Source organism: Drosophila ananassae, chromosome 2L (assembly GCF_017639315.1).
Source record: "Drosophila ananassae strain 14024-0371.13 chromosome 2L, ASM1763931v2, whole genome shotgun sequence".
In the NCBI taxonomy this organism is placed as follows: Eukaryota; Metazoa; Arthropoda; class Insecta; order Diptera; family Drosophilidae; genus Drosophila; species Drosophila ananassae.
Window position 1 is genome coordinate 13,082,192 of NC_057927.1, and position 26,924 is coordinate 13,109,115.

General features: G+C 43.3%; 8 protein-coding genes across 27 annotated transcripts in view; 3 read left to right on the forward strand and 5 right to left on the reverse strand.

Moving 5' to 3' along the window:
- Positions 1-516, reverse strand: part of LOC6499487 (heterogeneous nuclear ribonucleoprotein R) — a 53,265-nt gene extending 52,749 nt beyond the window's left edge. For all 7 annotated transcript variants that reach the window (XM_014910608.3, XM_014910610.3, XM_032449938.2 and 4 more), the window contains exon 1: positions 2-516. In XM_014910608.3, the coding sequence (XP_014766094.1) occupies positions 2-14 (13 nt within the window). In that variant the 5' untranslated portion in view covers positions 15-516. The remainder of the gene's footprint in view (position 1) is intronic.
- A 121-nt stretch (positions 517-637) lies between these two features.
- On the reverse strand, positions 638-15,943 carry LOC6499485 (putative thiamine transporter SLC35F3). 12 transcript variants are annotated; one of them, XM_014910604.3, is made up of 11 exons: positions 15,698-15,940; positions 9,102-9,663; positions 8,631-9,039; positions 8,384-8,562; positions 8,201-8,329; positions 7,898-8,087; positions 7,715-7,804; positions 7,327-7,456; positions 6,883-6,952; positions 5,190-5,219; positions 638-2,529 (listed from the first exon to the last, which is right to left on the reverse strand). In XM_014910604.3, exons 2-11 carry the CDS (start codon positions 9,615-9,617, stop codon positions 1,945-1,947), a joined length of 2,328 nt encoding a protein of 775 aa, XP_014766090.1. In that variant the 5' UTR covers positions 9,618-9,663; positions 15,698-15,940; the 3' UTR covers positions 638-1,944. The 12 variants fall into 12 exon arrangements, 10 of the variants coding, with proteins under 10 accessions (XP_014766090.1, XP_044570205.1, XP_044570204.1 ...); XR_004309817.2 differs by lacking the exon at positions 6,883-6,952 and adding an exon at positions 3,802-4,067 and having other exon boundaries at positions 2,482-2,529; positions 15,698-15,942; XR_004309816.2 differs by lacking the exon at positions 6,883-6,952 and adding an exon at positions 3,802-4,067 and having other exon boundaries at positions 2,482-3,550; positions 15,698-15,942.
- On the forward strand, positions 10,796-12,209 carry LOC6501093 (CLIP domain-containing serine protease 2). Its single transcript, XM_001954503.4, has 3 exons — positions 10,796-10,882; positions 10,944-11,060; positions 11,122-12,209. Exons 1-3 carry the CDS (start codon positions 10,837-10,839, stop codon positions 11,811-11,813), a joined length of 855 nt encoding a protein of 284 aa, XP_001954539.1. The 5' UTR covers positions 10,796-10,836; the 3' UTR covers positions 11,814-12,209.
- On the forward strand, positions 12,373-13,384 carry LOC6501094 (transmembrane protease serine 9). Its single transcript, XM_001954504.3, has 2 exons — positions 12,373-12,550; positions 12,607-13,384. Exons 1-2 carry the CDS (start codon positions 12,373-12,375, stop codon positions 13,305-13,307), a joined length of 879 nt encoding a protein of 292 aa, XP_001954540.1. The 3' UTR covers positions 13,308-13,384.
- Positions 15,944-17,069: 1,126 nt separating the features above from the next.
- On the forward strand, positions 17,070-18,371 carry LOC6501095. Its single transcript, XM_032456464.2, has 2 exons — positions 17,070-17,336; positions 17,393-18,371. The coding sequence occupies exons 1-2, from the start codon at positions 17,209-17,211 to the stop codon at positions 18,369-18,371; spliced, it is 1,107 nt and encodes a 368-aa protein (XP_032312355.1). The 5' UTR covers positions 17,070-17,208.
- A 34-nt stretch (positions 18,372-18,405) lies between these two features.
- LOC6499484 (cyclin-dependent kinase 2) lies at positions 18,406-20,233 on the reverse strand. 2 transcript variants are annotated; one of them, XR_001409052.3, is made up of 7 exons: positions 19,983-20,233; positions 19,468-19,663; positions 19,299-19,409; positions 19,071-19,232; positions 18,818-19,015; positions 18,556-18,758; positions 18,406-18,480 (listed from the first exon to the last, which is right to left on the reverse strand). XR_001409052.3 is itself a non-coding variant. In XM_001954506.4 (6 exons), the coding sequence occupies exons 1-6, from the start codon at positions 20,108-20,110 to the stop codon at positions 18,609-18,611; spliced, it is 945 nt and encodes a 314-aa protein (XP_001954542.1). In that variant the 5' UTR covers positions 20,111-20,233; the 3' UTR covers positions 18,406-18,608. The 2 variants fall into 2 exon arrangements, 1 of the variants encoding a protein (XP_001954542.1); XM_001954506.4 differs by having other exon boundaries at positions 18,406-18,758.
- Positions 20,234-20,520: 287 nt separating this feature from the next.
- Positions 20,521-24,918, reverse strand: LOC116656562 (venom serine protease Bi-VSP-like). Of its 2 annotated transcripts, none has more exons than XM_044715339.1 (3): positions 22,642-22,737; positions 21,474-22,584; positions 20,521-21,411 (listed from the first exon to the last, which is right to left on the reverse strand). In XM_044715339.1, exons 2-3 carry the CDS (start codon positions 21,526-21,528, stop codon positions 20,639-20,641), a joined length of 828 nt encoding a protein of 275 aa, XP_044571274.1. In that variant the 5' UTR covers positions 21,529-22,584; positions 22,642-22,737; the 3' UTR covers positions 20,521-20,638. The 2 variants fall into 2 exon arrangements, 1 of the variants encoding a protein (XP_044571274.1); XR_006507222.1 differs by lacking the exon at positions 20,521-21,411 and adding an exon at positions 24,767-24,918 and having other exon boundaries at positions 21,693-22,584; positions 22,642-24,708.
- Positions 24,919-25,168: 250 nt separating this feature from the next.
- On the reverse strand, positions 25,169-26,176 carry LOC26514979 (CLIP domain-containing serine protease 2). Its single transcript, XM_014911880.3, has 2 exons — positions 26,077-26,176; positions 25,169-26,016 (listed from the first exon to the last, which is right to left on the reverse strand). The coding sequence occupies exons 1-2, from the start codon at positions 26,120-26,122 to the stop codon at positions 25,241-25,243; spliced, it is 822 nt and encodes a 273-aa protein (XP_014767366.1). The 5' UTR covers positions 26,123-26,176; the 3' UTR covers positions 25,169-25,240.
- Positions 26,177-26,924: the final 748 nt, after the last annotated feature.

Below are 26,924 nucleotides of genomic sequence, written 5' to 3' on the forward strand. Positions count from 1 at the left end.
CCAAATTTATTCATTTTGCATTCGCTTGTCCCCAACGTCTGTCAAATTTAATGGCGCTTCAGATTTCGGTGGATGTCAAGATAGTAATTTATCTTCACGTTTCTCAATTTTAAACGTCTTACGCGAGATCAAAGTGCACCAATCAAAATTCAAAATCGAAAATTTGAATTTGAATTTTTTCAGCTTAGAAAAGTGCGAAAGATATCACAATATATCGTATTTTTCGAGAACAAAAGCAAACAAAATACAAAAGATCGTGGAACACCAAAATAAATTCACGCCGCCCTTCGAATCGTTGAGCGTCGTTGAGCTCTCCTCCGTTTTCTTTATCTTATATATTTTCGCGATCACTCGACTGCACTGGCTCGATTTTAATAATGGGATTCGCGCACCCTCGAGAACTCGATACAATCGGCTATACTATCCACGAAATATCAAGAGTAATTTCTAATTTGGACTTTGATTTATTTTTTGATCCTTTTAGAATTTTAACAAATTTTTGGAAGGGGGAATTAATTTGAATGGTTGATGTTTTATTACTGAGCAAATTTTCGCTTGCCGTCGCCTCTTTTCCTTGACAGGTTGTCCCTAGCCTGCTATCCCTTGAACTTTTAATAAATTTCTAAGACCAGTGTTATATTTTTGTTCATTTAACTATTTATTTTCGTGTTCGGTTTCGTGTGTTTCTAAATACATCCCAGCTGTACCTTTTGCCTCACTTCCGGGTAGGCGGGTAGGTAAAAGTACAAGTATCTATGTAGTGTATGCAGTTGGTTATCAAACATTTTTAAAAACTATCACAAATCAATTATTGGATGTGGCTACACAACTTAGTATATACATATGTATTATATAACAGGCGACAGCTCTCTGGTCTGAGTGCTCCAAAGGAGGAGGGGCTGCCAGGATGCCAGGAGTCCAGGATCAAACGATCTCGAGCGGTCACGTTAATACAACAGTATCCTCGTTGACTGGATTTCGATTTTTAACAACTCTTCGAATTACAAATTACGAACGACACATAAACATTTAAAAAATACTAATACTTTTTTTGTTTTTTTGTTTTTTTTTTTTTAACCGGTTCATACATTCAGTTCATGTCCAAATAAAAAACTTTAACAAAATTCCAATCCGCAGTATAGTTTAAATTTAAATGAAAAACCATTTGGATCTAGTGACTAGATGAGCTTACAAGTTAATGGGTTTCTTAGCCGGGTGACGAATTCCTTAATCCTTAATATTCCTCATTGTTATTTTTGTGATGTCTATTAGCTATTTGCCTTAAATAACTTGGATCTCCATGTTCGTTATTGTTTCCTTCTTAAGGTGTGCCATTTAAGTGAATTCACTTTAAAATACTCGACTACTCGACCTTTCCGTTACAAGTAATGTATGTATATAATTGCTAAAAACAATTGGCTTCGATTCCTTATACAATTTCGTAATAATTATGAGTATTTAAATAATAACCGTATATAAGTAGTTAACTTTCGGGGCACTTTTGAGCTCGGTTTTGCGGGCTCGTTACTTGGGTTTCTTGAAACTCTCTTCAAATAGAGACTTAGACTGAGACTGAGACTGAGACTGAAGGCGAGGCATGGGCGTGGGCATGAGATCCTGTATTCTGTATCTGCACTCCCGTGCAGGTGTATCTGTATCTGTATCTGTAGCTGAAGTATCTGAATCGGTTTCGGTATCTGTAACTGTAGCATTAAAATGTGTTATATTTGAGCAAAACTGTAACTGCATGTGTTCCGATTGAACTTTTACATCAACAACAACAACGACGACAATAATTATGATAAAAATGGGACACACACACTCGAAACTGGCTACATTCGAACTGGACATGGAACTGTCCCTTCTAGGAGATGACTTAAGACTGCATGATTGTACGAGTGTAGCTTGCTAGCTTGCTTTTGATATGCCTGAGCCAGGAGTCGCTCAATCCTGGGGAGCGTAGTACACCACCGTCGACTTCCGGCGGAAGCCCAGGTTGAAGAACGACGTCTCCGACTTCTTGCGCTCGTGCTCGTGCTCATTGCCAAAGTAGGAGAAGAGGCGTCCGGTGGCGCCCGTGGGTCCAGGTGCTCCGCCGGCTGCCATCCCGGCTCGTCCACCACCACCGTGCCCACCGTGCCCACCATGGCCACCATGGCCGCCGTGTCCACCGCCCCCGTGCATGCTGTGACTGCTGCTCTGGCGGTGGATCTTGGTGAGCGAGGTGTGCGAGTGCTGGCGCTGCAGGTGGAGGGACTGCTGGTGGTGGAGCGAGTGCTGGCGGTGGTGCTGCTGGAGGTGGTGGTGTTGCTGCTGTCCATGTTGCTGCTGCTGTTGGTGGTGTAAGAGTTGCTGGTGATGCTGTGCGTTGGCGCTGCCATGCAGAAACCCAGTGGTTGTCGGCGACAGGTCAGTCATCTCACACGGCCAGAGGGTGAACGAAGATGGGACCTTATGTATCCCGTCCGATAGTCGATAATGGTGGGATGCTGACCTATTGAAGTACCGCTCCGAGGGCCGCGACCCCATCTATATAATTGTGTGTTGAAATATTTCGTTTTTTTTTTTGTGGGATTTGACAAAATTGTAAGTGTTAGTATCGGGCGGATCAACTATCCAAACTTCAGGAGTTATCTTCGGTTTGGCATTAGTTTGATTTACTTTCTAGGCATTTCTTTCAGTGTTCAACTCTAAGGCGCTACATACACTCACATTTACATAGATTATGCACTTGCATGACTATTTATTTTCGGTCTAAGCCCTGCAGGACCTCCTCTCCCGGAAGTGGATTCCGGGCGGATCCGCCGTGCAGTCCTTAGATACCATATAGCCTAAGCGCTAAGACTTTTTACTGATTTTTTACTGATGTTTTGTGTTTATTATTTACAAATTTGTGGCATGTCGACTTGTGTGTGTTTTTTGGTGTCCGGGGTGTGTGGGTGTAGTGTTTTTGGGCGGGGGGTTAAGCGGTTGCTTCAAGTTACGGGTGCCACAAATAGTTACAAAAGCTGTGCTCTCCATATCTCACAAGTAGCTCGAAAAAGATTAAGATACTCTTCAAAACTACAAAGACAAACTGCAAACATTACAAAGCAAACAAAAACGAAAAAAGGACTTGATTTTGAGATTTGAAAGATAGTGATTTGGTGAGCTGTACATGGGAGAATGCAATCGGGACATAAGTGATTCTAGGAGTTGATCAAAAATAATTATTCATGGGGCTCTCACCGTAAGTTCGTTTGAGTTTCTCAGTTGGAAACTTGAATTTTTCGAAATAATTTGTTTAGATTTTTCTAGATTTGTTTTTGTTCTGTTACTTGGTACAAAAGTGTTCTTAACAGTCGCATACTAGTCGTAAAAACATTTTATTTTGGGAGATGCGTGGGCGTGGCAGTTGGCCAGGAGGGCCTAAGCAAAAACAGTCGGGCCACACCAAAGGACCTTGGTTATCATTCATATGCGATTGGATCAAACAACATAGGAGTTGTTCGTTTTGACCGCGTAATACTTTCGTTTGTGTTTGTAATGGGTAGCATAGATATGCTGCGATCTGTGGGAATCGAGTCGAAAATCCAAAAAGTGTCCACACGGAAAGATATAGAGAGGAGGAGAGAGAGAAAGATAATGCATAATTTGAGGGGATATTGAAACAAATGAAACTTCAAACTATTTAAAAACTAAAGGAAAACGTAGGTATCATGATGGCTCCTCCCGGAAATGGTACTAATTCTACGAGTGGCAACTGTACCTTCTTCAGGATACTTATCATTAGCAGAAAGTTTAAATAGTAGTCGTACTTACCCAGGGCGATTGAGTTTCAGAGTTATTCTTTGGCTTTTAATACTTGTTTGTTTAGAATTTTTTTTTTTTGTATTCTTGGCTTTTTTTTTGAAAATCTTTGTACAAAATATATCATGTGTTCTGTTTGGTTTTCAGGTTTCTGTACAATTCAGTGACTTGTCCAAAACTCTTAGCTTATGTGATGCGTGCGCGTGATGTGCCGCTGCGCATATCGGGTGGACGGTCCTGTGACTATAGCATCTCGTTTACAAAGCGCTGGCCTACCGCTACATGGGTTTTTTTATGTGTGGTCGTTATGTCATCGTTATTTTTTGCAGTGTATTTTTTAGATTGCAATGGAATTCGACCAATTTCGGGTCCGACCAGGTCGGTACGTTCAGGTAGATCCGTACAGGTGTGTGGTATGTGTTGTGTGTGTTTTGGTGTGTTTTTGGAGAAATAGAGAGAAACAGTTCGAGAAGGGGAGATAGTCCATAGAGAAACAGAGAGAAATAGAGAGAGAGAGAGAAAGAGAAAGAGAGAAAGATAGGCAGGTTGTGGCAGAGGTGAAGAAGAAAAACAAGAGAAAAGAAGCAATAGTACAGATTAGCGGTGTGACTATATACAAATCAGGATATTACTACTAGAGAGCGACTAGATCTATAATTCTCAGATAGTCTCCAAAGGAATATTATACAAGGAACTGATCATGATCATTGCATCTACTTCGGTGACCGTTCGGAGGTGGGTCGGTGGGTGGTTGAGAGTGAATGGGTGGGTGGGTGGATGGGTTTTGGTTGCAGTATCTGTCTTTTGGCATCTTCATAAGAAGGCCATTTTGGGGTGAGATGAAGATAGCTGGCGGTGGGCAATGCAGGACCTTACGGATCGACTTACCTTAGCACATGGCCAAAAGAAGAGGAGTTAGTGGAAAAAACTGGCAAAACTGAGACTCAGTCGTGCTTTACTATACGTTACTGTTACTCTGATTAGCTTACGAAAAGGATATGCGGATATCATAACTTAGATGCGAGAGGTAAAGTAAGGAGAGTCATTGGCAATCCCTCACAAACCAAACGTAATCAAATCAAACCCGAATTATCAAACGTTCTATTTAGTTAAAGACTGGTCTAAGGATTAGAACGAAATCGAATTGAAAAAAAACATACTTCGCTTACAGTTTTGGATTTTTGGATAAATATTTATGTAGTAAGATATTAGTAGTTAGTTTGATTGGTTGATTGGTTGTCTCAGTATGGGCTGGGTATTTAGTTAGAGTTACTTAGGTATTCCTATCGGAAAACTTTTCTTTCAGTTTCAGTTTCGGGCACGGATATCATGTGTGTCGTTTATGCTTAGGTTGTAAAAAACATATTCAATTCTCAGCACAGCCTAATCTCGAAACTCACCTCGCATTGTGACCCAGCATTATGATGCTTCTGCAAAAATACAATTGAGAAATGTCGACACGTTTTTTATATAGATATGTTAGAAGTAGATAGAGTATATAGCATAGAGTAGAGCTTGAAGAATTTAAAGTTAGACAGACACAGATCGCACAGAAATAAAGGAGAAACTCAAGAGAAGATCACATCGGTTTGGAAAAACAAAAACTTGTCAATATTCGAAAGTAAAACAAGAAGAGAAAACGAAGGTCGGTTCGAACATGCCAATTCAATAACAATTTAAATGCATATTTTATGGATATCGTTATTTAGGAATTAATCGTTTTAAAGGTCGGGTTGGGTTTTGTTTCCTTAATGGTGGGTTTCCATCTCAATTTCAGAACGCCGGATAGATCGTTAAATGCAAAATGATAATTGGAAGGGGGGCCCATCTTGAGTAAATTCGTTCATGCTGCGTTTTCCAAATCTTCATAACATCTATGGTAACTTGCGCTCTCCTCACTAAGTGCAGACAGTTTTTTAAAACGAAACAATAAACAACTAAGAATTTAATGTATTTACACGAACAGGTGATTTTTTTTGTTGTTTTTTTTTGTAGGCAACTGGCAACCCAATCACAAAAAGCTGCAATTAATAACTCAGATGACACAGAACACAGCCAAATAAATCAGTATCGTCATAATCACCATCATCCATTTTCTTGGAGTTCTGCATGGTTTTATAATTAATTTTTTTTACATGAACATTTTCGCAACACCAGCGAAACTCAAGCTACATATATGTATTTAAAGGTGTTTTCAGTGTTTGAGGTGTTTTTGGTGTCAGGTGTGTGGATACAACTACTGTAATCGAACCTCGGCTCCAGCAACCAACATCCAGATACAAAGATATCTTACAGAAAGATGGGCGAGTTCGGTCGGGTTATAATAACACACTGAGGTGGGCACTGAGGGTGGTGGGCTGGCTACTTGGGTTGCTGGATGGCCGAAACGGAAACGGAAATGGAAACGAAACGAAATCATCAAAAGTATCAACAACATTTAATATATTTATGGATACATGGATAAAGGTACATGGATAGTAGTAGTAACAGCTGCGCCAAAGAAACGTTCAAGAACAACAACGAGATGAATTTGTCAACCAATTTTTTTGCACAACAGCCGAGGAGTTAGTGTTTGTAAATCGGCATTTTATATAGAACGATAACGTATATATAATATATATATATTTTTCGTACAATATTTGTGTTTTATGGGTAGGTTGGGATTATATTGAGGTTGGTATACAGAGGTGGTGTGTTTGTGTGTGGGATAAAGTCGAGTAAATATATAGCAACATTTAGGATACACATGTCTAGATATTTTTTTTCTTTCAACAAGGGTGAGCGCAAAGTTTGAAGCCAAAGAAGTGTTGTACTTGTTGTTGTTTGTGTGTGGGATATATGGATGTTTTTTTAATACCTAAAGATGGCAAGAAGTTTTTGTATTTGGTTCAGTAAAAAATCTGTTTCTGGCAATCATTTCTCTTAATCATCAGTATCAGATAAAACTTTAAACGGAAGACTCGTTATTACTTCGAATGCCTACGATTCTAATTAATATCTAATTGTTGTGTTCAAAGGATTTTGGATAAATTTTATGGTTTTTTTGTGGTTTTGGTTTTTGGGTTTTTGGCTTAGCTTGTGTTTTTGGCCTACCGAATGAGCATAGCGAATTTCGGCTAATTCACAACAACATTGGTAACGGAGTATGGCACGAACGCTCTTTCTGCAAGATGTTTGTTTATATAAAATTAAATATATATTTTATGTGAGTATTCAGGAAAATCAACGGCATTTTATCAAAATCAAACATGAGTACAAATTTTAATATTTAATAAGACTTTTTTTTGTTGATGGTTTATTTAATGTTTTCTTTAGTCATTAATGCTACTGAGTAGCACAAACATAAAATCATAACAAAAAATATTTTCAAAATAACCAAAAATGAAATACAACCGAAATAAAATGAAGCCGTAAAAATATTTCAACCAAACACGCACATTTTTTTTTACTCTGACAAAGAAAATTAGCATATTAATTGCATAACAAGTATTTTTAGCAATATGAATAAAAACACAAAAAAAACTCATTCCAACTTACCGCAGAAGTCGCGTTATATAGTCCGGCCAGTTCTCGGGGAACATAACGAGGAAAAATCCGATGCCAATCAGGATAACTCCGGCCAGCTTCATGCCCGCAAAGTTGGCACTGTACAGGATGACATCGAGGGCTGGGGGATAAAGTTTTGGGTTAGAAACTTTCCGAATACTCATAGAAATAGTTTTCTCTAATAATTATTTTTGTACAAGTGAAACCCCCTCAAGAACCTAATGTCTTTTTATGTGCTACACACGAGTGCCTGGTTCTTATATTACAATTTAAAACAATTTGTAGTCACGGAATCGTTCTAACAAAAAAGGAGTCCTGAACCCACAACCCCCTGAATCCCTGGCGGGATTCATGTTGAGGAGCCCGCCTGTGTACATACCACCAGAAACGGGCACAGCGGTAATCAGACCCAATGTCACAAACATGTTGTACGTAACGGCGGCGCTGAACTGCATCAGAACGTGGAAAACTGCAATCAAAATTAATTACAGCGATAAAAGTTTACAGCACAACAAATGCAGAAGGAGCTGGATATAGTAGAGTTAATGGTCGGGGGTCCTACCCAGGAGCAGGAGGCTAGCGGCGAACAGCAGGTTCCAGGGTATGCTCTCCGACGTCAGGCTTTCCGTGCCAGTCAAATAGAGTCCCAGCACCACGGGCCACAGCAGCAGGGCATTGAGGAAGCCGAGGGCGGTGAAAATGAAGGCGATTTGGCTCACCGGCGGATCGCCCATCACCTTGCGGAACATAACCTAGAAAGCGACAGGACAGGCCAACATGAGCATGAGCATGAGCACGCCATGGTATGGTATTTGGGTCGGCGCACTGGGGCGGGGCGACTTGGCGAAGGCATGGCGGAACTTACCCTAAACACGGCATAGCCGGCACCGGCCAGTGTGGCCAGGACAACGCCGCTCAGGGTGCGGCTCTCCGTGATCCCGTCCATGTAGGCCAGCAGGGCGATGCCCGTGTCGCAGAGAATGATGGCCACGATCTGTAAAATATAATAATGAGCTAGGATTTCCATTTTAGGACTGAGAAAACTTACTCTGACGCCCACAAACTGCTCGTGCAGGATCACCCAGGATAGCAGGTAGACGCAGGCCACATTGGTGGCGAACAGAGCCAGTGCATCCGTGGCGTAGAGCACGTGCAGGGACAGTGTGTAAAGGTAGGTGGTTACCAGCCACAAAATGCAGAAGCAGAGGCAGCGATTGAGAAAACGACCTAGTGGCGGAAAGTTTGGTCTTCAGTTTGGGGACTTGGGAAGTCTATAAACTGGCAACTCCACTCACCCACTGTGAAACCTCTTTCCCGGAAGCCACGCAACACGTCGCCCAGGATGTCGCTCAGTTTCTCACACTTCCGGGTGGAGAACAGGCCCAGAATGTAGATGGGGAAGAAGAGCAGCGAGAAGTTGGTGAAGAACCAGGCGGCGAAGAAGGGGGCACTGAAGTAGACGGGTTGACGCGGTGGTATGTTGAACATTTCGGTGGCGTCTTCGACGTGGTGCAGCGACGAGTCGCTGATGGCCAGTATGTCCTCCAGCTCCGTGCTCAGCTCGGCCCGGCTCGAGGACGTGTCCTGGTCATCGTTCAGCACGTCATCGTAGGGGGCACGATACTTGTACATGTACTTGATGCAATGCGTGGCCCCCACCCACGAGGCAGTCATCAGGATGGTCACGCACACCCCGAAGTACATCTGAAGGGAAATTTATTTGTTTCGTAATTTCTTTGAATTGAGTAAGATCTGGATTGACTCACCTTGCGTGCCAGTTCCGAGCAACAGGACTCCTTGCAGGCCTGCAGCTTCCGGAATCGCCATTCCGGCTCATCCGCATGCCCATTTGGCTGCTGGTGCTGCTGCTGGGAGTGTGCTCCGGTTTGTGTGTCACTGGAGTCGCCGCCGAAGTGATGGGCCGCATTATGGCTACCAGGTGCGCTCGTGGGTGTGTCCGCCGGGATGATGATCACCTCATTGGGGTCCTGTTGGCTCGATGAGATTGAGTCTTGGTGGGTTATTTGCGGGTTGCTCGAGGTGAGCACGTTGCTGAAGCCGCAGCCGCCGGATGATCCGCCGCCACTGCCATTGGGTCCCGTGGATCCTGGGGCAGTGGTGACCACGGCCGGGACTGTGGAACTGCTGCTGGTTCCCGCTCCGGTGGCGTTGTTGTTACTGTTGTACGGGCCATTCGTCGAAGAGTCGCCGGTGACCACCACGGAAGGAGTACGCACCCGTTTCGGATTAAAAATGGCTGGAATCTCGCCGTCGCGCGTCATGCTATCATCATTTCCGGACTCCTTTGTGGCTCATAGTGGTCCGTTTCTAGAAAGATGCGTTGGAATTATTTTAGAAGTGTTCTGGATTAAAGAAAACTCTCCAAACTAAGATCCAAATCCAAATACCCATCCAAAGCTTAGGACAGAAACAAAACTAAACATTTCAAAGTGGTGGATTCTTTAACATTTGGATTTAAAGAATTTTATGGGACCTTCGAGGTTCAATCAATGATTCAGTTAGATTCCGGCAACCTTTTCCATCCTTGCAGCCTTGTTTTCAGGACTCGAGAATCAGGCTGTTCACGTGCTCCTGGCGATTAAAGATTGAAGAACACGCAAATGGGAGGCCATTTCTCGGTCCTCTACAAGCAAAAGGCGCACCCGAAAGCCCACGCAGTCCGCCCAGGGTCTGAGCAATTTGCATGGACTCCTTGCCACCCCACCTCCGTGCACCCCTTTTTTGGGGGGGCCTAGGCCACACTCAAGGCTAGAGGCCCCCCAAGTTTTACGAGCTTCGCCGAATGACCAACCAACCGGTTAGCCAACCAACCAGCCGTCTGTTCATTAAAGTCCAGGGCTGGCCAGGAGCACATTGATTGGATGCCCACAGGGACGAGGAGTGGATGAGGATGAGTGGAGGAGATTGGGTGGCAGTTGGGCGATGTATTCATAACAATGCGAATTATGAACGCCCCGGCGCAAGCAGGTCAAGTTGAGTGGACAATAAACTGCCAACCGGATCTTGCCGGGCAATTTGTAAGCATTTTAAGTAGAGTGTTAAGCCCAGACCCACTCCTTGGCCGGATAAATTACAGTGTCCTTCAGTGTCCTTCACCTTCGCATCCCGCCGAGCGCCCAGTGTCGAGCACTGTGCGCCTTGTGTTTGCCTTCGATAATAGCATTCTAATTGAAACATTAATTATTCAGCCCAGCTGGGGGCCAAATGCACATCCGACCGCCACAAGAACTGTGAGGCCTAATGGCTATATAATGAAGGTCCCCTCCCCAATAATTGTCGCCTGTTTTATGCCGATTGGGAATATATTGCTTATACCTTATCGATTTCTAGGCACTTTCCACTTGTTATTGAATCTGCGGCTCTAATAGCGAGATTTTGCAAAGCTTGCGAATTAAAGATTTCGAACTGAGCTTGGGGCCAATACTGATTGAATCTGGGGAGCAGTTTTCAGTTAACGCTGAGCACTTGACTTGTCGAGAAATGAGCGGAAAACTTGTTCCACTGCTTGCTTTGGCTTGGCTAGGAGGTGGGTGGACTAACACTACGAGTATTATGTTTCTAATTAAAAGTATGTGGTTTAATTACAGCCTTGGCATCAGGAGAGACCCAATGTGGTCGGCTGGACGAACGCTTGATGTACACCACGAACGAGAAAACAGAACCTTCGGAGAATCCCTGGGTGGGCCTGCTGCTGGAGGAACTGCGTAAGATAACATGAGAATTCAATTCATCAGAGAACCCATTCTCAGATAAACATCCTTTCAGCTAAGACATACCGGAACACTCTCTGTTCGGTGGTCATCATAAACGAACTGCATGTTCTGACCACCGCCACGTGCGTGAAGCGTTTCAAGAATCGGGGTGCCGACATGAATGCCGTGGCTATGCTGGGTGTCTGGGACGAGAACACCGAAACGGACGACGATCTGCAGTGCAATGAGAAGGGCTACTGTGTGCCGGGTCCATCCCTGATAAAAGTAACTGAGATTAAAGTTCATCCTCAGTCCGACAGAGATACGGGCGACAATGATCTGGCTATATTGCGTCTGGAGAAGAGAATCGAGTGGACGCACTGGATCGAGCCGATCTGTCTTCAGGGCAGCGACGAGCCGGAGTCTCTGGTCCACCGGAATCTCCACTACTCCGGCTTCAACCACGATGACAGCCGCAAGGGCAAGGGTCTGTCCATGACGGTGTCCCGTCAGAAGTGCAAGCAGTTGACCTCCGCCTCCATTCTGCCGCCCGAGAATCAGGTGTGCGCCTATCCGGTGAAGAGGACCAAGTTCTACCCAGGATCGCCTCTCATGGACGTAAATGTGGAGCGGGATGTGCCGCACAACTTCTACTTGGTGGCCCTGCTGGTGAGGAGTGTGGACGCCGGGCAGGCCACCACCCAGATCTACCAGGATGTGCGACCATCACGCTCCTGGATTATGGAGAATTCCCAATTAAAATAAGCTGGCACGATGATGAAGTAATTAAATTTCGAATAAGTTTGCATTCGGGAAATGTTTGTGGAAGTTGCGACTTATCGATGCATCACACTGGAAACTATATAGTTTTCCGCATCTGAAACGGGATTTTTATACGAAGCGGCATTGTAATCGTAGAACATTAATTAGAAATAGTAGTAGAAGGGGCTCTGCGACTAGAAACTGGGTATTTCTAATAACAAATTCTCAAACACTGTGAAAATCTAAATTTCAAAAAAAAAAAGTTGTTTAAATTCTATAAATTACTGTTTCAATTAGTGTTCCAATTTATATGCAACTAGGTTACTAACCTAGAATAACAATTCAATTAAAAGGTTCTGTCTTTTAAAAAACCTAATAAAAATCTGGTATTACTTAATAGTTTTTTAATTTTTGTCGGTGTAGGTAGGGGCCTCTCATATATAGGAATAATAAATACATGATCTCCGGATAAAACCCGCTATTTATTGCATTGATATTTTTAAAAGTGCCTGGGGACTTCTCAGTATTTCTCATCTCAGTTGACGTTGAGCAGTGCCTTAGAATGCTTGGACGAGTCGCGGTGGTTACGCTGCTTCTGGGACTAATTGGCCCGGAAGTGCATGCAGAGAGTTCGAAGGAGGCCGAATGTGGACTTTTCAACGAGGAGCAGTTGCTGAAACAGGGACTCTTTGCCATTCCTACGGAGCACCAGTGGATAGCGCGTATTGTGTTCGCAAAGGGTGAGGAGCTGTCATATCCTGTCAGTATAGTGTAACCATTGACTCGCCATTTTTAGGCTTTGAGGGAAAAATTCGGGACAACGGATGCTTGGGAGTGCTGATATCCAAGCGCAATGTCCTGGCCCCCGCCCACTGCTTTGTCCAGTACAACGGAGAGGCGGAGGCTTTCTCCGTCCATTTGGGAGTCTACAACAAGACCACTCCCATCAGTAAGCCAGCCTGTGACATCGACGGCTTCTGTGTGCGTCCGGCCCAGGAGATCAAGCTGGCCGAGGTGGCCATCCATCCGGAGTACGACCCACTCACCCTGAAGAACAGCCTGGCGGTGCTCACTTTGCAGCGCGACGCCAAGCTCAATCCGAACGTGATGCCTGTGTGCATGCCACCGCCGGACCTGGTTAACCAAACCCTGGTGGGGCAGACGTTCGTCATGGGCGGGCTGCGGACCCGGGAGGACCTCAAGCTGAAGACGTGGGTGAATACGCTGAGCCGCGGCTTCTGCAACTCCAAGGTCAGCTCGCTGGTGACCAGCAGCACCACCATCTGCGGATATCAGACCAAGCCGGAGACCTACTACATCGGTGCACCGCTGGTGGGCATGCAGGTGAGGGGTCAGGAGACGCAGAACTTCTACTTGGTGGGTCTTATGATCGACTGGCGGTGGGAGAGTAACCGCATCATGTCCAGTTTTTTGACCATCCGACATTATCTGGACTTTATACACCTAAATGCCAATTCTCTAATCGTGCGTTCCTGAACGCCAAGTAAAATACTCGTACTCTTATGTATCGTAAAAATAAATCGGAGGGGAAACCTCTGGAGTTGCCAACAGGTCTTGCCTGGGGTGTTAATTATTCAGCTCGAAACCCGAGCTCGTAGCTCACGGCTCACGGTCTCGAAGCTCGTGCAACATGCAAATTGTTCATACACTTATAGCATTTTAATGAGCAGTCACTCAACGTAGCACAGCCGCCGCTAGTTGGCTAATGCGAGGAATATGGAAATTTCATCGCTTTCCCCCACAGTCAAAAGGACTCCCCCATCTGAAAGCTGAAAGGAGACAGCCGAAAATGTTGCAAATTCCCAGTAGAACGGAAACGGAAGCCATGGGGCCATGTACTGAGCTGGGATGGGTTCGCCTTGCCATTGGCCGCTTGCCAAGACATTGACTTGACTGGAGAAACATTTTTCACAATCCAAGACATAAACTAGGATGTGCTCTACAGGAGGACACTGAAGACTTTTTCGTGATTGAATCTTATCTATAAGAACTAGAAGGTTTAAGTTTAGTGCCTTTTGCAAAGGAAAAAGCTACTGTAAGTACAAAAATAAGGCTCAAGATGATAGAAAAATCCTTTTCTTTTTTCAAGAAATTATTCCCTGTGCAAACAAACACTTATTTTTATATGAACAATTTGTTTTAATGTGAGGAAATGCTCAACTATTAAGCTAGTCTGGGCTGTAAACAAGCACAAAAGTGGAAAGAGGATAAAATATTAAATAGAGGTAAGATTTTCACTTTTCTTCCCCCCGAAGAGTTCTCAGGCTAATGTAGACATTGCTTTTATTGTCCACCCGAAGCATACTTTTAGGCGCCAAATTGGTCTATAAAGCAGCGACGAGGAAATCGGCGAGCGGGAGATGTTTATTTTTTGCCAGGAATAAAAATCACAATAAAATTTAAATTGCCAGCCATGGAGGCTTGAGACTGAAAGCACGGAAAACGTGACCAAATGTCCGACGGACTATGGACGGACACGGATAAACAGAGCATTCCGTCTCATGCCAGTTACGCTTGTTGTTGTTGTTGTGGATTACGCGAGGCGAAATGCGATTCAAAACAAAACAAACAGCTCCAGTTCAGCAGGAGAGAGAAAGCCCCCAGAGAAATGGCGAGAGAGAGTGGTTGGCACACGAGAGAGAGCGTCGGAGAGAGAAAGAGCAGCCTTGTAGTGGGTGGTGTTGTCGAAAAGTAAACGAGCTTACAGTAACACTAACAACAATGGCGCGGTCGAGGACACCACGCGGCGTATATGCAATGTGACATTTTTAGTGGTTATGGTCAAGCGCAGCACTTGAGCGAGGGCAGTGGGAGAACGAAAACGAAAGTGACGCCAAAAAGCATGGCAGTCAGACACCTGCTCAGCAGTAAATACACCTGCGACCCGAACTACAGAGAAAAAAGCCAGGACAGGAAGCCATAGATCCCTAATCACTTCAAACGATTGTAATTTTCTATTTTAGCTTCTCCTCTTTTTTAATAACTTTCAAACTATTTTTAGGGGAAATCTAAGGTATTATTAGTAAGCCATTACTTTTTTTCTTTGCCTGTATAAGAAATGCGCTCTTGAAAATGGAAACAAAACGCCCGCCAAGATGTGTTGGTGTTTGTGCTTTTGGGCTAGTGACTAGGCCTTGAGGTCGGCGTACACCTTGACAGTAGCAACTAGGCGGCCGTGTCGAAAATCTAGACCACCCCCGCACGAAAAACAGTTGTGACATCCTGGGTTGGGTGGCTGAATTTTTTATTTAGCCCAGAAAACCTGGGCTGAGACGAAAATTTTGCTGCGAATTCTGGGCACTGTTAGTTTTTTGGGGACTTGGGGAAATGGGGAGAAATCCCTCAAGCTGTCACCTGGCCGAGGTTGAAGGGGGTACGGTACGGGCAATATGTGGGATGCTCGGTGAGGCGTTTAATGTTTTTATATAATTTACTTAAGCACTTAATGTCATTTTCCCACGGCACATGCCACATGCCTAGAAAACTTTACGCAATTCTTGGGTTGCTCTTCATCGCCGCTGCTGTCGCCTTCTGGCCCACTCTCCGCGGCTTTCTCTTATATAAAGATAGGTAATGGACTGAGTTGAGCTGAACTGAGCTGCGCTGGGCTGGCGACACTCGGCTCCGGGGCTGAGCCCTTTACTTAATTCAATTAAATGTATAAAAATATGCTGGCGACATAAATTTGGAGCTGCTCAGCTCGCCAGCAAAACGGAACGCTGCACGGATACACAAAAGGCACGAACATACACACAGATACACACACATATAGAGTATAAACGCACACACGCACCAAATGCGGAGCAGGCACAGATACATAGATATAAGGATTGGATGGTTAGATGGATGGATGTGGCTTGGCTCACATTTACAAAGGCACACCACACACACACACACACGACGATTCGCTGGCAACTGGCACTTGAACGGGCCCTTTGACTTGTTTCCCTTCGACTTAGGTGGAAACTGTGACAATCACACAGTTCCTAGCCTTAGCTCCTGGCGTTTTTCCAGTTCTCCAGCTCTTTTCTAGAGCACGCGCCGCGACCGTCCTGGGGAACTGTGTCGTTTTTGGCCAGGAATCTCAAAGTCGACTAACGGTTCCCTGAGCTACGGCCCAAAGCCAGTGTCGGAGCTTTTCCTGTCTTACACTCTCACCCGACGAAAAAGCCCTCTCTCTGGGCCACAATATCCGTTCTCTCTCCCACTGACTGGCTCTCTCGTTCAATTGGCAAAGAAAAACACTTGTTAGGAATTTTCTTTGCCACATTCTCTGTGTATTTTGATTTGTTTTTGCCGCACTTTTCTTCCGTTTAGCAGCTGTTCGAAGGTCCTTCAATAAATTGTTTTCCTAAAACAAAAAATAAAAGAAATTTGTCTTGGAAGCCAAGTTTTGAGATCCCATTTGATAAGGATTTGAACATTTCGTGATGGCAGAAATAAAAAAGTTATTGCAATTCAATAAACAATTTTTTTTTTTAAGTATATAGAAAGTAGCTTAAAAAAATTATTACTAAATTATAGAACATCATAGGGCTTATAAGATATACCATAAATGTAGTTCCAGATATAAAAAGTAAGAAAAAAGAGTGTTTTTTTTTTATTTTTATTATAAGTACATAATACGATTAGAAAGTGGGAACTTTCTTATTGCCAAGAACCCATCATACAATTTCTTATTCTAATTTGTTCCATTTTTAATTCGCTCGATATGGTCCAACCACTCTAATATGGCCAATTTGGTGCTGGCCTGGGAATCAGCATTGTTTTGCCATAAAAACTTTAAAAGCTGCCAAGAAAATGCAACCATTAATACCCACATGATGGGACAAAATCGTCAAAATCTTGATAAGTAGGAGCCATCATAAACACAAATTCGTTAGGAGAAAGCATTTCGCGACATGTCCACTCATCGCAGACGGCTTTGCATAATTTTCGAAATCAGAACCCACAAGCAAACGAGTTTTTGGCCCAGAGAACACCTTGAATGGCGCATTAATTGTGTAATCCATAAAAGTCGATTTGCATATGTATGGGCGAGATTGGCGGATGCCAAACGAGCCCCACGGGAGAGATGGTCTCCGAATTAGGTTAGTTGGTTTGTTTGGTGTCGGTATAAGTTAGTGCCACCAACACCGGAGTGGGCCTGGGAACAATGCCATTACAAATCAATTTGGCTAAGACTGTGGCTAACAGTTCGCTGATCCAATAAAAACTAATTCTAATTAGCTGCCCTGGGCGACAAAACAAAAACTGTCAAAAAGCTGTTGACCACTAAAATCGCGAATTGGAGGAGCATCAGTCGGCCGTGGACGGTGATCGGCAACGGACGTTTTTTTTATAAAAAAAAAAAACTTAAGAACATTATTGATTATCCATGAAGTGGGCAATAGGCTTAGCTTTTGTGCTTTTTTTGGGCTGGAGTTCTTCCTTTAACGCTCAAGCAGCCAGGATATCCTCCTTGGAAATTCAGCGCCGCTGGCCAGACTCTAAATCCAGGATCAGGTACGGATTCAACGAATACCAGCCGCCTCAAATATCAAAACCACATTCCATTTCAGTGCCCGGAATAATCCAGTTCAGTATGTGCTGCTTCCAAGTGCCAGGGGCGGATACAAAAGGCGTTATGTCCACAATCTGGGCAAAGCAGCTGCAACACCAACCACTGAACGTCCCTTGGTCCGCGTTTGGAACAGTTTCGTTAGGAGCGTGACGCCCTCTATCAGTTTCCGCAACTTAACCAATCCACTGGCCAACTTCTTCAACGATGGCAGCGCCAACATTATTGAGACCTCTCCCGTAGTGCTCCAGTCTTACGATGACGAGCAAAACATCCATCTGGAGGAATCGTATCCTGCGGTCCAGGAGAGTTCCAATAAACGCAAGCGAAAGCGACGCAAGCAACAGAAACGACGACCTTCTTTCGATTCGGAGGAATTTGGAGATCCTTACAATCCATACGATCCGTATTATACCCAATCACCACCATTAACTCCCGAACAACCCATGTTCTTTTATGACACGAACTCCGGTAGCTACTACGGAGTGCAGCGCTACAGTCCGCAGGACTTTCAAGCAAACTTTTTCAACAATTTCCACGAACAGGCTGAGCCCGAACCAGAGGAGGTTGAGCCAATTTCGGAACAGATTCCGGTGTTGAGAAAACTCAGCACTCGGAAGGTAACCCTCCTTCGCCCAGTGCCCTTGTCATCGGCTAAAGGCCAATCTCAAACGCATTTGGCCGAAACCGTGCAGCCCGAACCGACCAATAGCAACGAGGAGGTGACGGAGGAGAGCGATGTTGACGAAGGCAGCACAATGAGCGATGCACCGACTAGCGAAGACGAAGACGGTGATATTGCCCCCCAGTCACCACTCTCCGAGAGCATGCGCAATTCACTAGGAGCGTACATGCGCGACGATCACCACACCCGTCAGCGCCAGAGGCAGTCTGGCAGTGAACGAAGAATCTTCGATTCCTCCGCCAAAGTCTCTCCCCGCCACCAACAACGTCACTTTCTAAGGCTGGGCGCCTGGTGATCTGATCTAAACTATCTCGAATAAACACTGTGTGTACTGGATGATCGTTTATTTGTCAGATGTGTTAGGTGCGAGTGAAGGTGGGGAATGCATGAAATGAAGCTGGCATCTGCAAGAGAGACAACCGGCTTTTATAATTGCACTATTTGCATCTTAGATGCAATGAGGTAGTTATTACACTTACTATACTAAGGATCACAAGTACTTAGCTAGAGTTTTGCTTTGAGGGTGTCACGATCAAACGAGTCGGGTGAGCCGCGAGGCAGTTCCCGCCAATGGATCTACGGGTAGCGCCACTTTGTTCACATGCTGTACGTTCTTGAAATAGGTGTGCTGCAGCGCATCCTTGGCAGAGATGCGCAAGTTGGGATCATAGCAAAGCATAGACTGGGGAAATACAAGGAATTATTTATGGATCTAAAAATCTAGTACTTTTGTTATTGCACCATTATCAGGTCATGAGCCTCGTGATCGGTTATGACCTGAGGCATATTGGTGGATTCCCACTTGGGAAATTTGGCTTTGAAGTCGGGCAGTTGTGTCACTCCCGGCCATTTGCTTTCGTCGGGTGTACTTAACGTGCGGAATATCCTATACAGCTGGTCGATTTCACTGTCGCCGGGAAACAGAGACCGCCTCATAATCTGTAAATTGGAATATTATAGAATCCACTTAAATGAACGACTTTTGATTCCTTACCATCTCGCAGAATATGCAACCCAGACTCCAAATATCAACTCCCGTGGAATAGAATTTTGTGCCGAGCAATATTTCCGGTGCCCTGTACCACAGAGTGACAACTTCGTGGGTGTACGCTCTCATAGGTACATTAAATGCTCTTGCCAGTCCAAAATCGGCTAACTAAAATGAGAGATGGTTGGCACTTAAGAGAAGCGTTTACTGAAATCTTAAGCAAAGCACACCCACCTTTATTCTCCCTGCAGTGTCGACAAGAAGGTTCTGTGGTTTGAGATCGCGATGCAGAATACGGTTTGTATGGCAAAAGTCGATGGCGTCGAAAATCTGGTGCATGTAGCTCTGAAAATAAAAGCATAATAATTACATGATGTGTTATTAAGATAAATAATAGACAAACCTTTATCAACACAGGTGTAAACACGTCCTTCTTCCTATCCATCAGTTTCTTTAGATCCATATTGAGATACTCGAATATCATGTATAGATTGTTTCCGGAGATGACGACATCGAAGAGTTGGACCACATTTTTGTGTTTTAGGTTCTTAAGAAGGGAGATCTCCCGAATGGCTGTTGAAGGCACACCCTCCGTTTCCCTGTAAAGTAGGAGCAACATTTTATTAGTCAAAAATGTTGTCAGGATTACTTTTGGCGAATTTCTTGTGTCAGCCAACAGGATGATGCCCTGCACCACGAAGCCGAATCATGTGGTGCTACGGATAGAAAGAACGGCGCAGCTCCCACAGAATCCGGGCTGCGTAGGACAGGCGAATGACATTTGTCAAGGACACTTAAAGGATGCTCGTAACAGTGTCATAACTGGTCTAGTAACTTCAGCTTCCATTGATTTTTTAATTGGCAATGTTGATATACGTTCTGTCTCCGGTTTGCACAAACCAAACACTGGATACAGACCCTTCCAGGCGAATCTTCTTGAGCGCCACATCCTTCCCGGTTGAATTACTCCGCGCCTTGTAAACGATGCCGTAGGTGCCCTCTCCGATTTTCTCGGCGGGCTGTAAGTTTTCAAGAAAAGATTTCATTGAATGGGATGGTTCATTCAAATAGTATACAAATTTGCCTGTTATTTTTCTTGAAACAATATAACAAGTTTTGGAGGGAAATTCTTCTTCTTAAGTGATGCTAGAGGTGGGAAACATGGAAGCAACTATATGTTTAGTGTGACCGTTTCACACACTCATCGTCTCTTTCCGGTGGTCTGGCAACGCATTTAAGTATATTTTTAAATAGCTTGACAGTTACTAATTTAAGCTTTCGCTAAAGTTTTCCATTATTATTTGTCTATTTGAGACAACAAAGTATACAAATAATCGTACTATTTTTAATAATAGTCATTTACTTCCCTGATTATTTAACATGTTAAAAATTATGACCGAATAAGCAAACATAGGATATAAGAAATGAGACATTATGAATATTTTATATTATTGTATTTTATTTATTTTATAGTTTAATTAAATAAGGTTAAAGAGAAAAAAATATTAATATTTTTTATAACATATATACATATATAAAACATATATATATAAAACATATATTGTTTTTTTATATTAATTAATAGTCTCCTCTATCCACTTCCTGTATGGAGCAATTAAAATGAAGATATCCGGACCTTCAATCTCCCAATCGAAGCCGGCCAACCGAAAACCAAGGATATAGAGCTCCACCGGATCCCCATCGATTACATTAACGCCCACTAGGATACTGCCTAGCTCAACGCGGAGCCTGGGGTACCGGGAGTTCTCCCTCACATAGCCGCAGACAAGATTTTCCAACTTCCAAGAGTATGCATTTTGGCATGTGATTTTGTCCACTATCTGGACATGAGTCTTGAGGGGCATGCTGTCCTCCAGGCTATTACGCATCTCATGGCCTACCAGTTGAACGTAGTCCCCGGCAATAGGTGGATGAGCCTCATCTGATGGCGGAAGGCAGATGGGCTTTACACTCGTTACGAGGGGTATCTCTTTTGCCAACCGGAACACGGCTATGTCATGTTCGTAGTTACCCTTCACGTATCGGGGTGAGATGAAAGAATCCTCAATCTCAAATGTTGAAGGCGAAGGCCCAATATTGAGGTTGACAAACGACACGGCGAACGGATTATGTTCCTCAAAGTGTAAGCAACTGGCGGGTGCCAGGACATGTCGCGAATTAAGGAGCACCGCCGTGCATAGGTATTTGACGTCCAATGCCCTTTTATTCCGATAGAGTACTCGACACACCCAGGGTTGTTCGTTAAGCTGCGTGATTGGATTGTTGTTATACAACTGAGGTTCGAAGAAGCGACCACATTTTTCATTCCTACTCGTCACCTCAAAAACTGCAAAATATCGCAGAATTTTTTACGATTTAAGAGAGCAAAATAATCATAAGTAATCTTACTAGTAAGAAGGAATATCAGGGAGCACAAAATAAACCTTCCGCCGGACATATCCATTTGCTCTGACTGTTGGATATGCAATGCTTCGAATCAGTAAGTTTCTCACAGGCCCAACTTTTTAATCTTCTTTCATTGGAATGTTTATACATTATAAGGATTATTATTAATATTATTATATCATCCAAAGATTGTATTTACAAATGAATAAACATCATTCGATATTTCTGACATAATTTTTAGCTTTTATTAAGTCTGTTAGTCACAAATGGGTTATTTGCGGTGTAAAACATTTAAACTTCTGATAATAAATATTCCTGTTATCATAAATACTACATGGTGTTGTATTTATAAACGATGTGTTGACTTATTTTTACTTAAATAATTAATCGCTTTCTCCTAATTGAATTATTTTGGAAATCCACTTTCTGTAAGGCTCGATAATAGTAAAGAGATCTGGGGTATGATAGAGGCCTTTTGTTGATATCCCTAGGAGGTGCCACAACATGGTTCCATTTACCATTTTATTGGTCAGAAGGGCAGCTCCTTTTAGGTTGATGTTACTCGAGTAGATATACCCACAAACGTCGTTATGGGTTATGTTAAGGCCCCTAAGTTTTTGTTGGCAAGTGGATCGACCTGTGATGTAAGCCTGGGCTAGAAAATCTTCCATGTTAGTGGAGTTGTGACCTCCTACTACGTCCAGCCGCCGGCCAGGCAGAGACTTCTTATCTTCTTGATCCTCCAGAGGAATGCTACAGTTCAGGGGAAACCTTTCCACGACCCTCAAGACAGCAATGTCATTGGAGGTGTCATCCTCCAAGGTGTAATTCGGATGAATGAATATCTTTTCGACCCTATGTCGAATATAGATGGAAGATTGGGGGAAAAAATTGTATGTGCCTTTTTTTTCCAGACAATATACACAGTGTGCAGGTGCCAGGACATGTCTGGGGGTGATGGCGACTCCGGTGCATCCATAGATTCGATTTTTTTCGTTTGGGGGAGTGTACCCTATCTTCCCGAACCAACTAAAATTTGTCGACTTATTTATAGTCTTGCCAATTGAGGGTTTGATATCTAAGCACTCATTTCCATTTTCACCAGAAATTGCATCTAAAAAATGTATTTTTCGTTAAACAAATATTCGGGTTTTTTCAGAATACCACTCACGACTTAGGAAAATAAATAATAGTGCCGCAGTAATGAGCATTATGTGTTCTGCTCTCAAGAAATGTCGGATAAGAACTGAGTAAGTTGTACAGTTTATTGTGTGCCTTGAGGTTTGCAAGATTAAATACAAATATGTACGTATTTTCTCTCTGATTGCAACTGGTTATCGCAGAGAAGCGTTTAAAAAGACATTTCATGCGTTTTATGTGCGTTGCATTTAAAATTGTAATTGCTTGTAAGTGCCGCACGCAATTGGCCTACGCCTACACTGCCACACTTCATCTTGTCTCAATTTGTGTTTTACGTGTTGCAATAAAAAAATGCCATAAAAATGAATTTTAATTTGGCTTCGTTTCGCCTGCGTCTGTTTGGCGTTTTGCGTTTTCCGCGTTGCGTGTTAGGGACTAGCCGAGAATGCTTTTGGCACACAACCCGCCCGCCGTCGCATTTTATGGAGCATTAATCATTCGGGAGCACGGGGCGTATGCGTAATCAAGTTGCTCGACAGCCGCCGGCTGAAGTAATGCCTCCCCCCCTCCAACGATGATGATGACTTCACAGAATCTTCTCCAGAACACCTCCTGTGATCAGTGCAGTGCTCAGGGCGAAGTGTTTGACGACAATTAGGCATGATTCATTGGCATCGCAAATCTCGTGCTCCTGCTCTCGTTTACGAGAATTTCATTTCATTGAATTTATGGCTCCAGCTGCTCGCCCATTTCCATATTCCACGTGGCTGCTACTCGATAAGGTTGCCGCTTGCACTTGGATACTTGGCTGGTTAGTTGGTTGTTTGGTTGGCAAGTGGTTTTGGCCCCAGCCAAACATAAATTATGCCAAGCTGATATGTACTTAAGGTTTTCGGCGCCAGGCAAGTGTCGAAAAACTGCATTTCCCCTTCAAGAACGGAGAGCGGAAAACAGAAAGCGGGAATCAGAAATCAGGAGCACTGGCGTTGAAATTGGTTTCGAGGTCTCTGGCAGGGGAGGTCTAATGGCAAAAGTTGAGGGCCAAAAGGAGGAAATTTAATTCTTTGCCAGCGACAACCCAGCGGCGAAGACCCCAAACGTGTTTTGGGGTTTTCGCGTGATTTATGCATTTGGGTTTGGGTCAAAAGCCGACAACTTTGTGCAAATAACCTAAAAGCATTTCCAATTTATTACCGGTGCAATGGAAGGGAAGTGGCTCGGAAGGGCAACCGCTCCTCTCCCCATATTCCACAAAAATGTGTTGAACTTTCTCCTGTTTATTTACAAGTCTGTCTAAAAGTGAAAAGTTGGCTTGACAGGCGAAAATTAAAAAATAACTCATTCGCTGGTATTCTTTAGAATCCAATCCAACTGGAATAGTATGTTTATATGTAACTGCAGATGTTTCTCACCGGACGAGGAACGATGCCAATCAGATGAAATTTCTTGGGGTTCCCCACAGCTTCAATCAGAGCAGATCCGTAAAGGGGCAACCGATTGGAGTGGCCGCAGATGAATTCCCTCGGAAAATGCTCAAACTGAGTGCGACACTCTTGGCTGGTACTGGACTCAAATGGAAGCTTGATTCTCCTTGTTTCCAGGGGGCTAGCTTGTCCCTGCAAGGAAGGCCTCTCATAACCAGCTACGGTAAGATCCGCACTGGTCTTATAATCCTCCGTCGAAGAAAGGCAAATGGGTTGAACGAAATCGGTGGTAACCACGTTTTTCTTCAGGTCTATGATGGCCACATTATGGCCAAACTCACCAAGCTTATAGTCGGGATGAATTGTTATCTTTTTGACAGAAACTTTCTGTGTTGCTTTAGCAGTAATGTATGTGCTTGTGTTTCCAGAGTTCCAGTTGCCGAAAACGAGGAACTTTATTTCCACACTGGGATCATGGACACAACGGGCAGCAGTTAACGCATGACGGAAATCTATGAGGACTGCAACACATAGGAGTCTTCGCTCATCATCATTGGTTTCGATTTTTCCAATCCATGGATGCTCATTTGGTTGTGTAAGGAGCTCTCCGTTCCACAACTGAGCCTGGTCCACTCTGCCGCATTCTTTTGGATCTACGAATGCGGTGTAAATGACTACAATTTAATATGTATTGTTTTACTTTCTTTATTAATAGTAAAATGTGTCACTCACTTGAAAATAAATGAGATAAAACCAACAGTAGAGCAGGACGACTGAAGGACAGCATTATAACTCGTTGCTTAAAAGTCTCAAATAGCACTGATTTGGATTCCCTGGACCTAAGTTCTCTTATAAAGAGAGACTGCTCTCGAGCTATAACCTGATTTTTTAAATACTATATTGTCTAATAATAAAAGCCTAGTTGAAATGCATTATTCATATTAAACAAAAAGAACTTGATGATATATGTATTCCGTAAACAATGATGGATAATATTATATAATAATAACTATGTATAATTATATTTAGCTCTCATGACTATGATTTAGATAAAATAAAGGAACGTCGGCTTTTCTAGTTTCGGCCAAAGGGCGTAATGCACTTAATTTTTAGTCAGAAAAAGTTTAACCCAGATAAACTTGTAAAAGGATACTAAAAGCAATCCTCATTTATTTAATGAGTATTATAATATTTCATTTAATATCATTAACTGATATTCCTCTGAATCCAATCCAACCGGGATGGTATGTTTATATGACCCTGAAGAACCTTTTTCTCAGAGTGGGAACGAACACCAGCCACTACGATGCCAATTAGATGGAATTTCTTGGGATTCCCGACAGCTTCCACCAAAGCAGATCCGGAAAGAGGCGAACGACTGGAGTAGCCGCAAATCAGTTCTGCTGGAAATATTTCAATCTTCTTGTGACACTCTTGGCTGCTGGTAGCTTCAAATGGAATTTTAATTCTTCTGGTTTCCAGAGGGACAGTTCGACCTTCCAAATAAGGTCTCTCATAGCCAGCTAATACAAGATCGCCGCTAGCTTTGTCCCCTTTCTTTTCGTCAGCAGAAGGCAGGCAAATTGGTTGCACGAACTCGGTGTTGACCACATTTTCCATAAGCTCTATGATGGCCAAATCGTTGTCAGACTCTCCAAGCTTGTAGTCCGGATGCATTTTTATTCTTTTGACCGGAACGTTTTGCGTTGCTTCTGCAGTTATGGCAGCGCTGTTGTTGCCCGACTCCCAATCACCGAAAACCAAGTTCTTGATTTCCACACTGGGGTTATGGACACAATGGGCAGCAGTTAAGGCATGGCGGGCATCTATGAGGACTGCCACACATAGGAGTCTTCGGTTATCATCCTCTATTTTTCCAATCCACGGATGCTCATTGAATTCGGTACGAAGCTCTCCATTACCTAACTGAACCTCGTTCACTCTGCCGCATTCTTCCGGCTTCACAGAAGCTGTAAGGGTGGCTGTAATTGAAAATATATTCCTTTATTCTTGGTAAATAATTACATCAAGGCACTACTTACTTGAAAATAAATAAGGTAAAGCGAGTACAACAAAGTAGACCCGCATTGCAACTTGCTGCTTCAGAGACTCAGGTATTACTGACTCAGATTCAGTTGACCCGAGTTCTCTTATAGGCCCGGAAAACTGCTCATGAGCCGGCTAGTTAATCCAGTTAGTAGGTTTTTGCTGCCAAGTACAACCTGCCATGAATACTAAATGTTTATTAGCTAATAATAAAAGCCGGGTTTCAATGCATTATTGATGTTCAACAAAGATTACTTGCCATTAGAACAATAAACCATTTATATACGGATAGTATGGGTCTGTAATTTAAATGGTGACCGCAACTACTATGTTTTTAAAACAAAAGGCTATGCAAACAAAAAAAAGGTGTGTTTGAATTCGAAGAACTTGCGGAAATTATAAATAAAATATTGGCCTCTGAAATGCATTTATTTAATGGAAATAGTGCGAGGGAGAAAATGGCAGGCATAATTGAGCGTTTATTGAAATAATTAATTTCCATTTATTGATTTTAATCTGCTTTGCGGTCGAATCATTTTTGAGGCTGGAATTGGGACTCCCGAAAGGAATAAGCTGTTTAACAACTTTGTAGTCATCCCGACTGAATTTTTCAAGCGAAATGATGCCAAAGGATGCCAATTGCTGGTGTTTAGCTTTAGTCAACCATCCCATTGCCTGGCATGTTACATTTTTTTAATGGTATTGATCAAATGTCAAAGTTTCTGGCGAAAAGGAGGACAGCTGGCCAGTAAGCAGGATTCTCTGGAACTACATAGTTTCCAGCTAACGAGCAAGCGCATGTTCGTCCAGCAGTAATAACAATGATGCCAGGATATTGATGTAC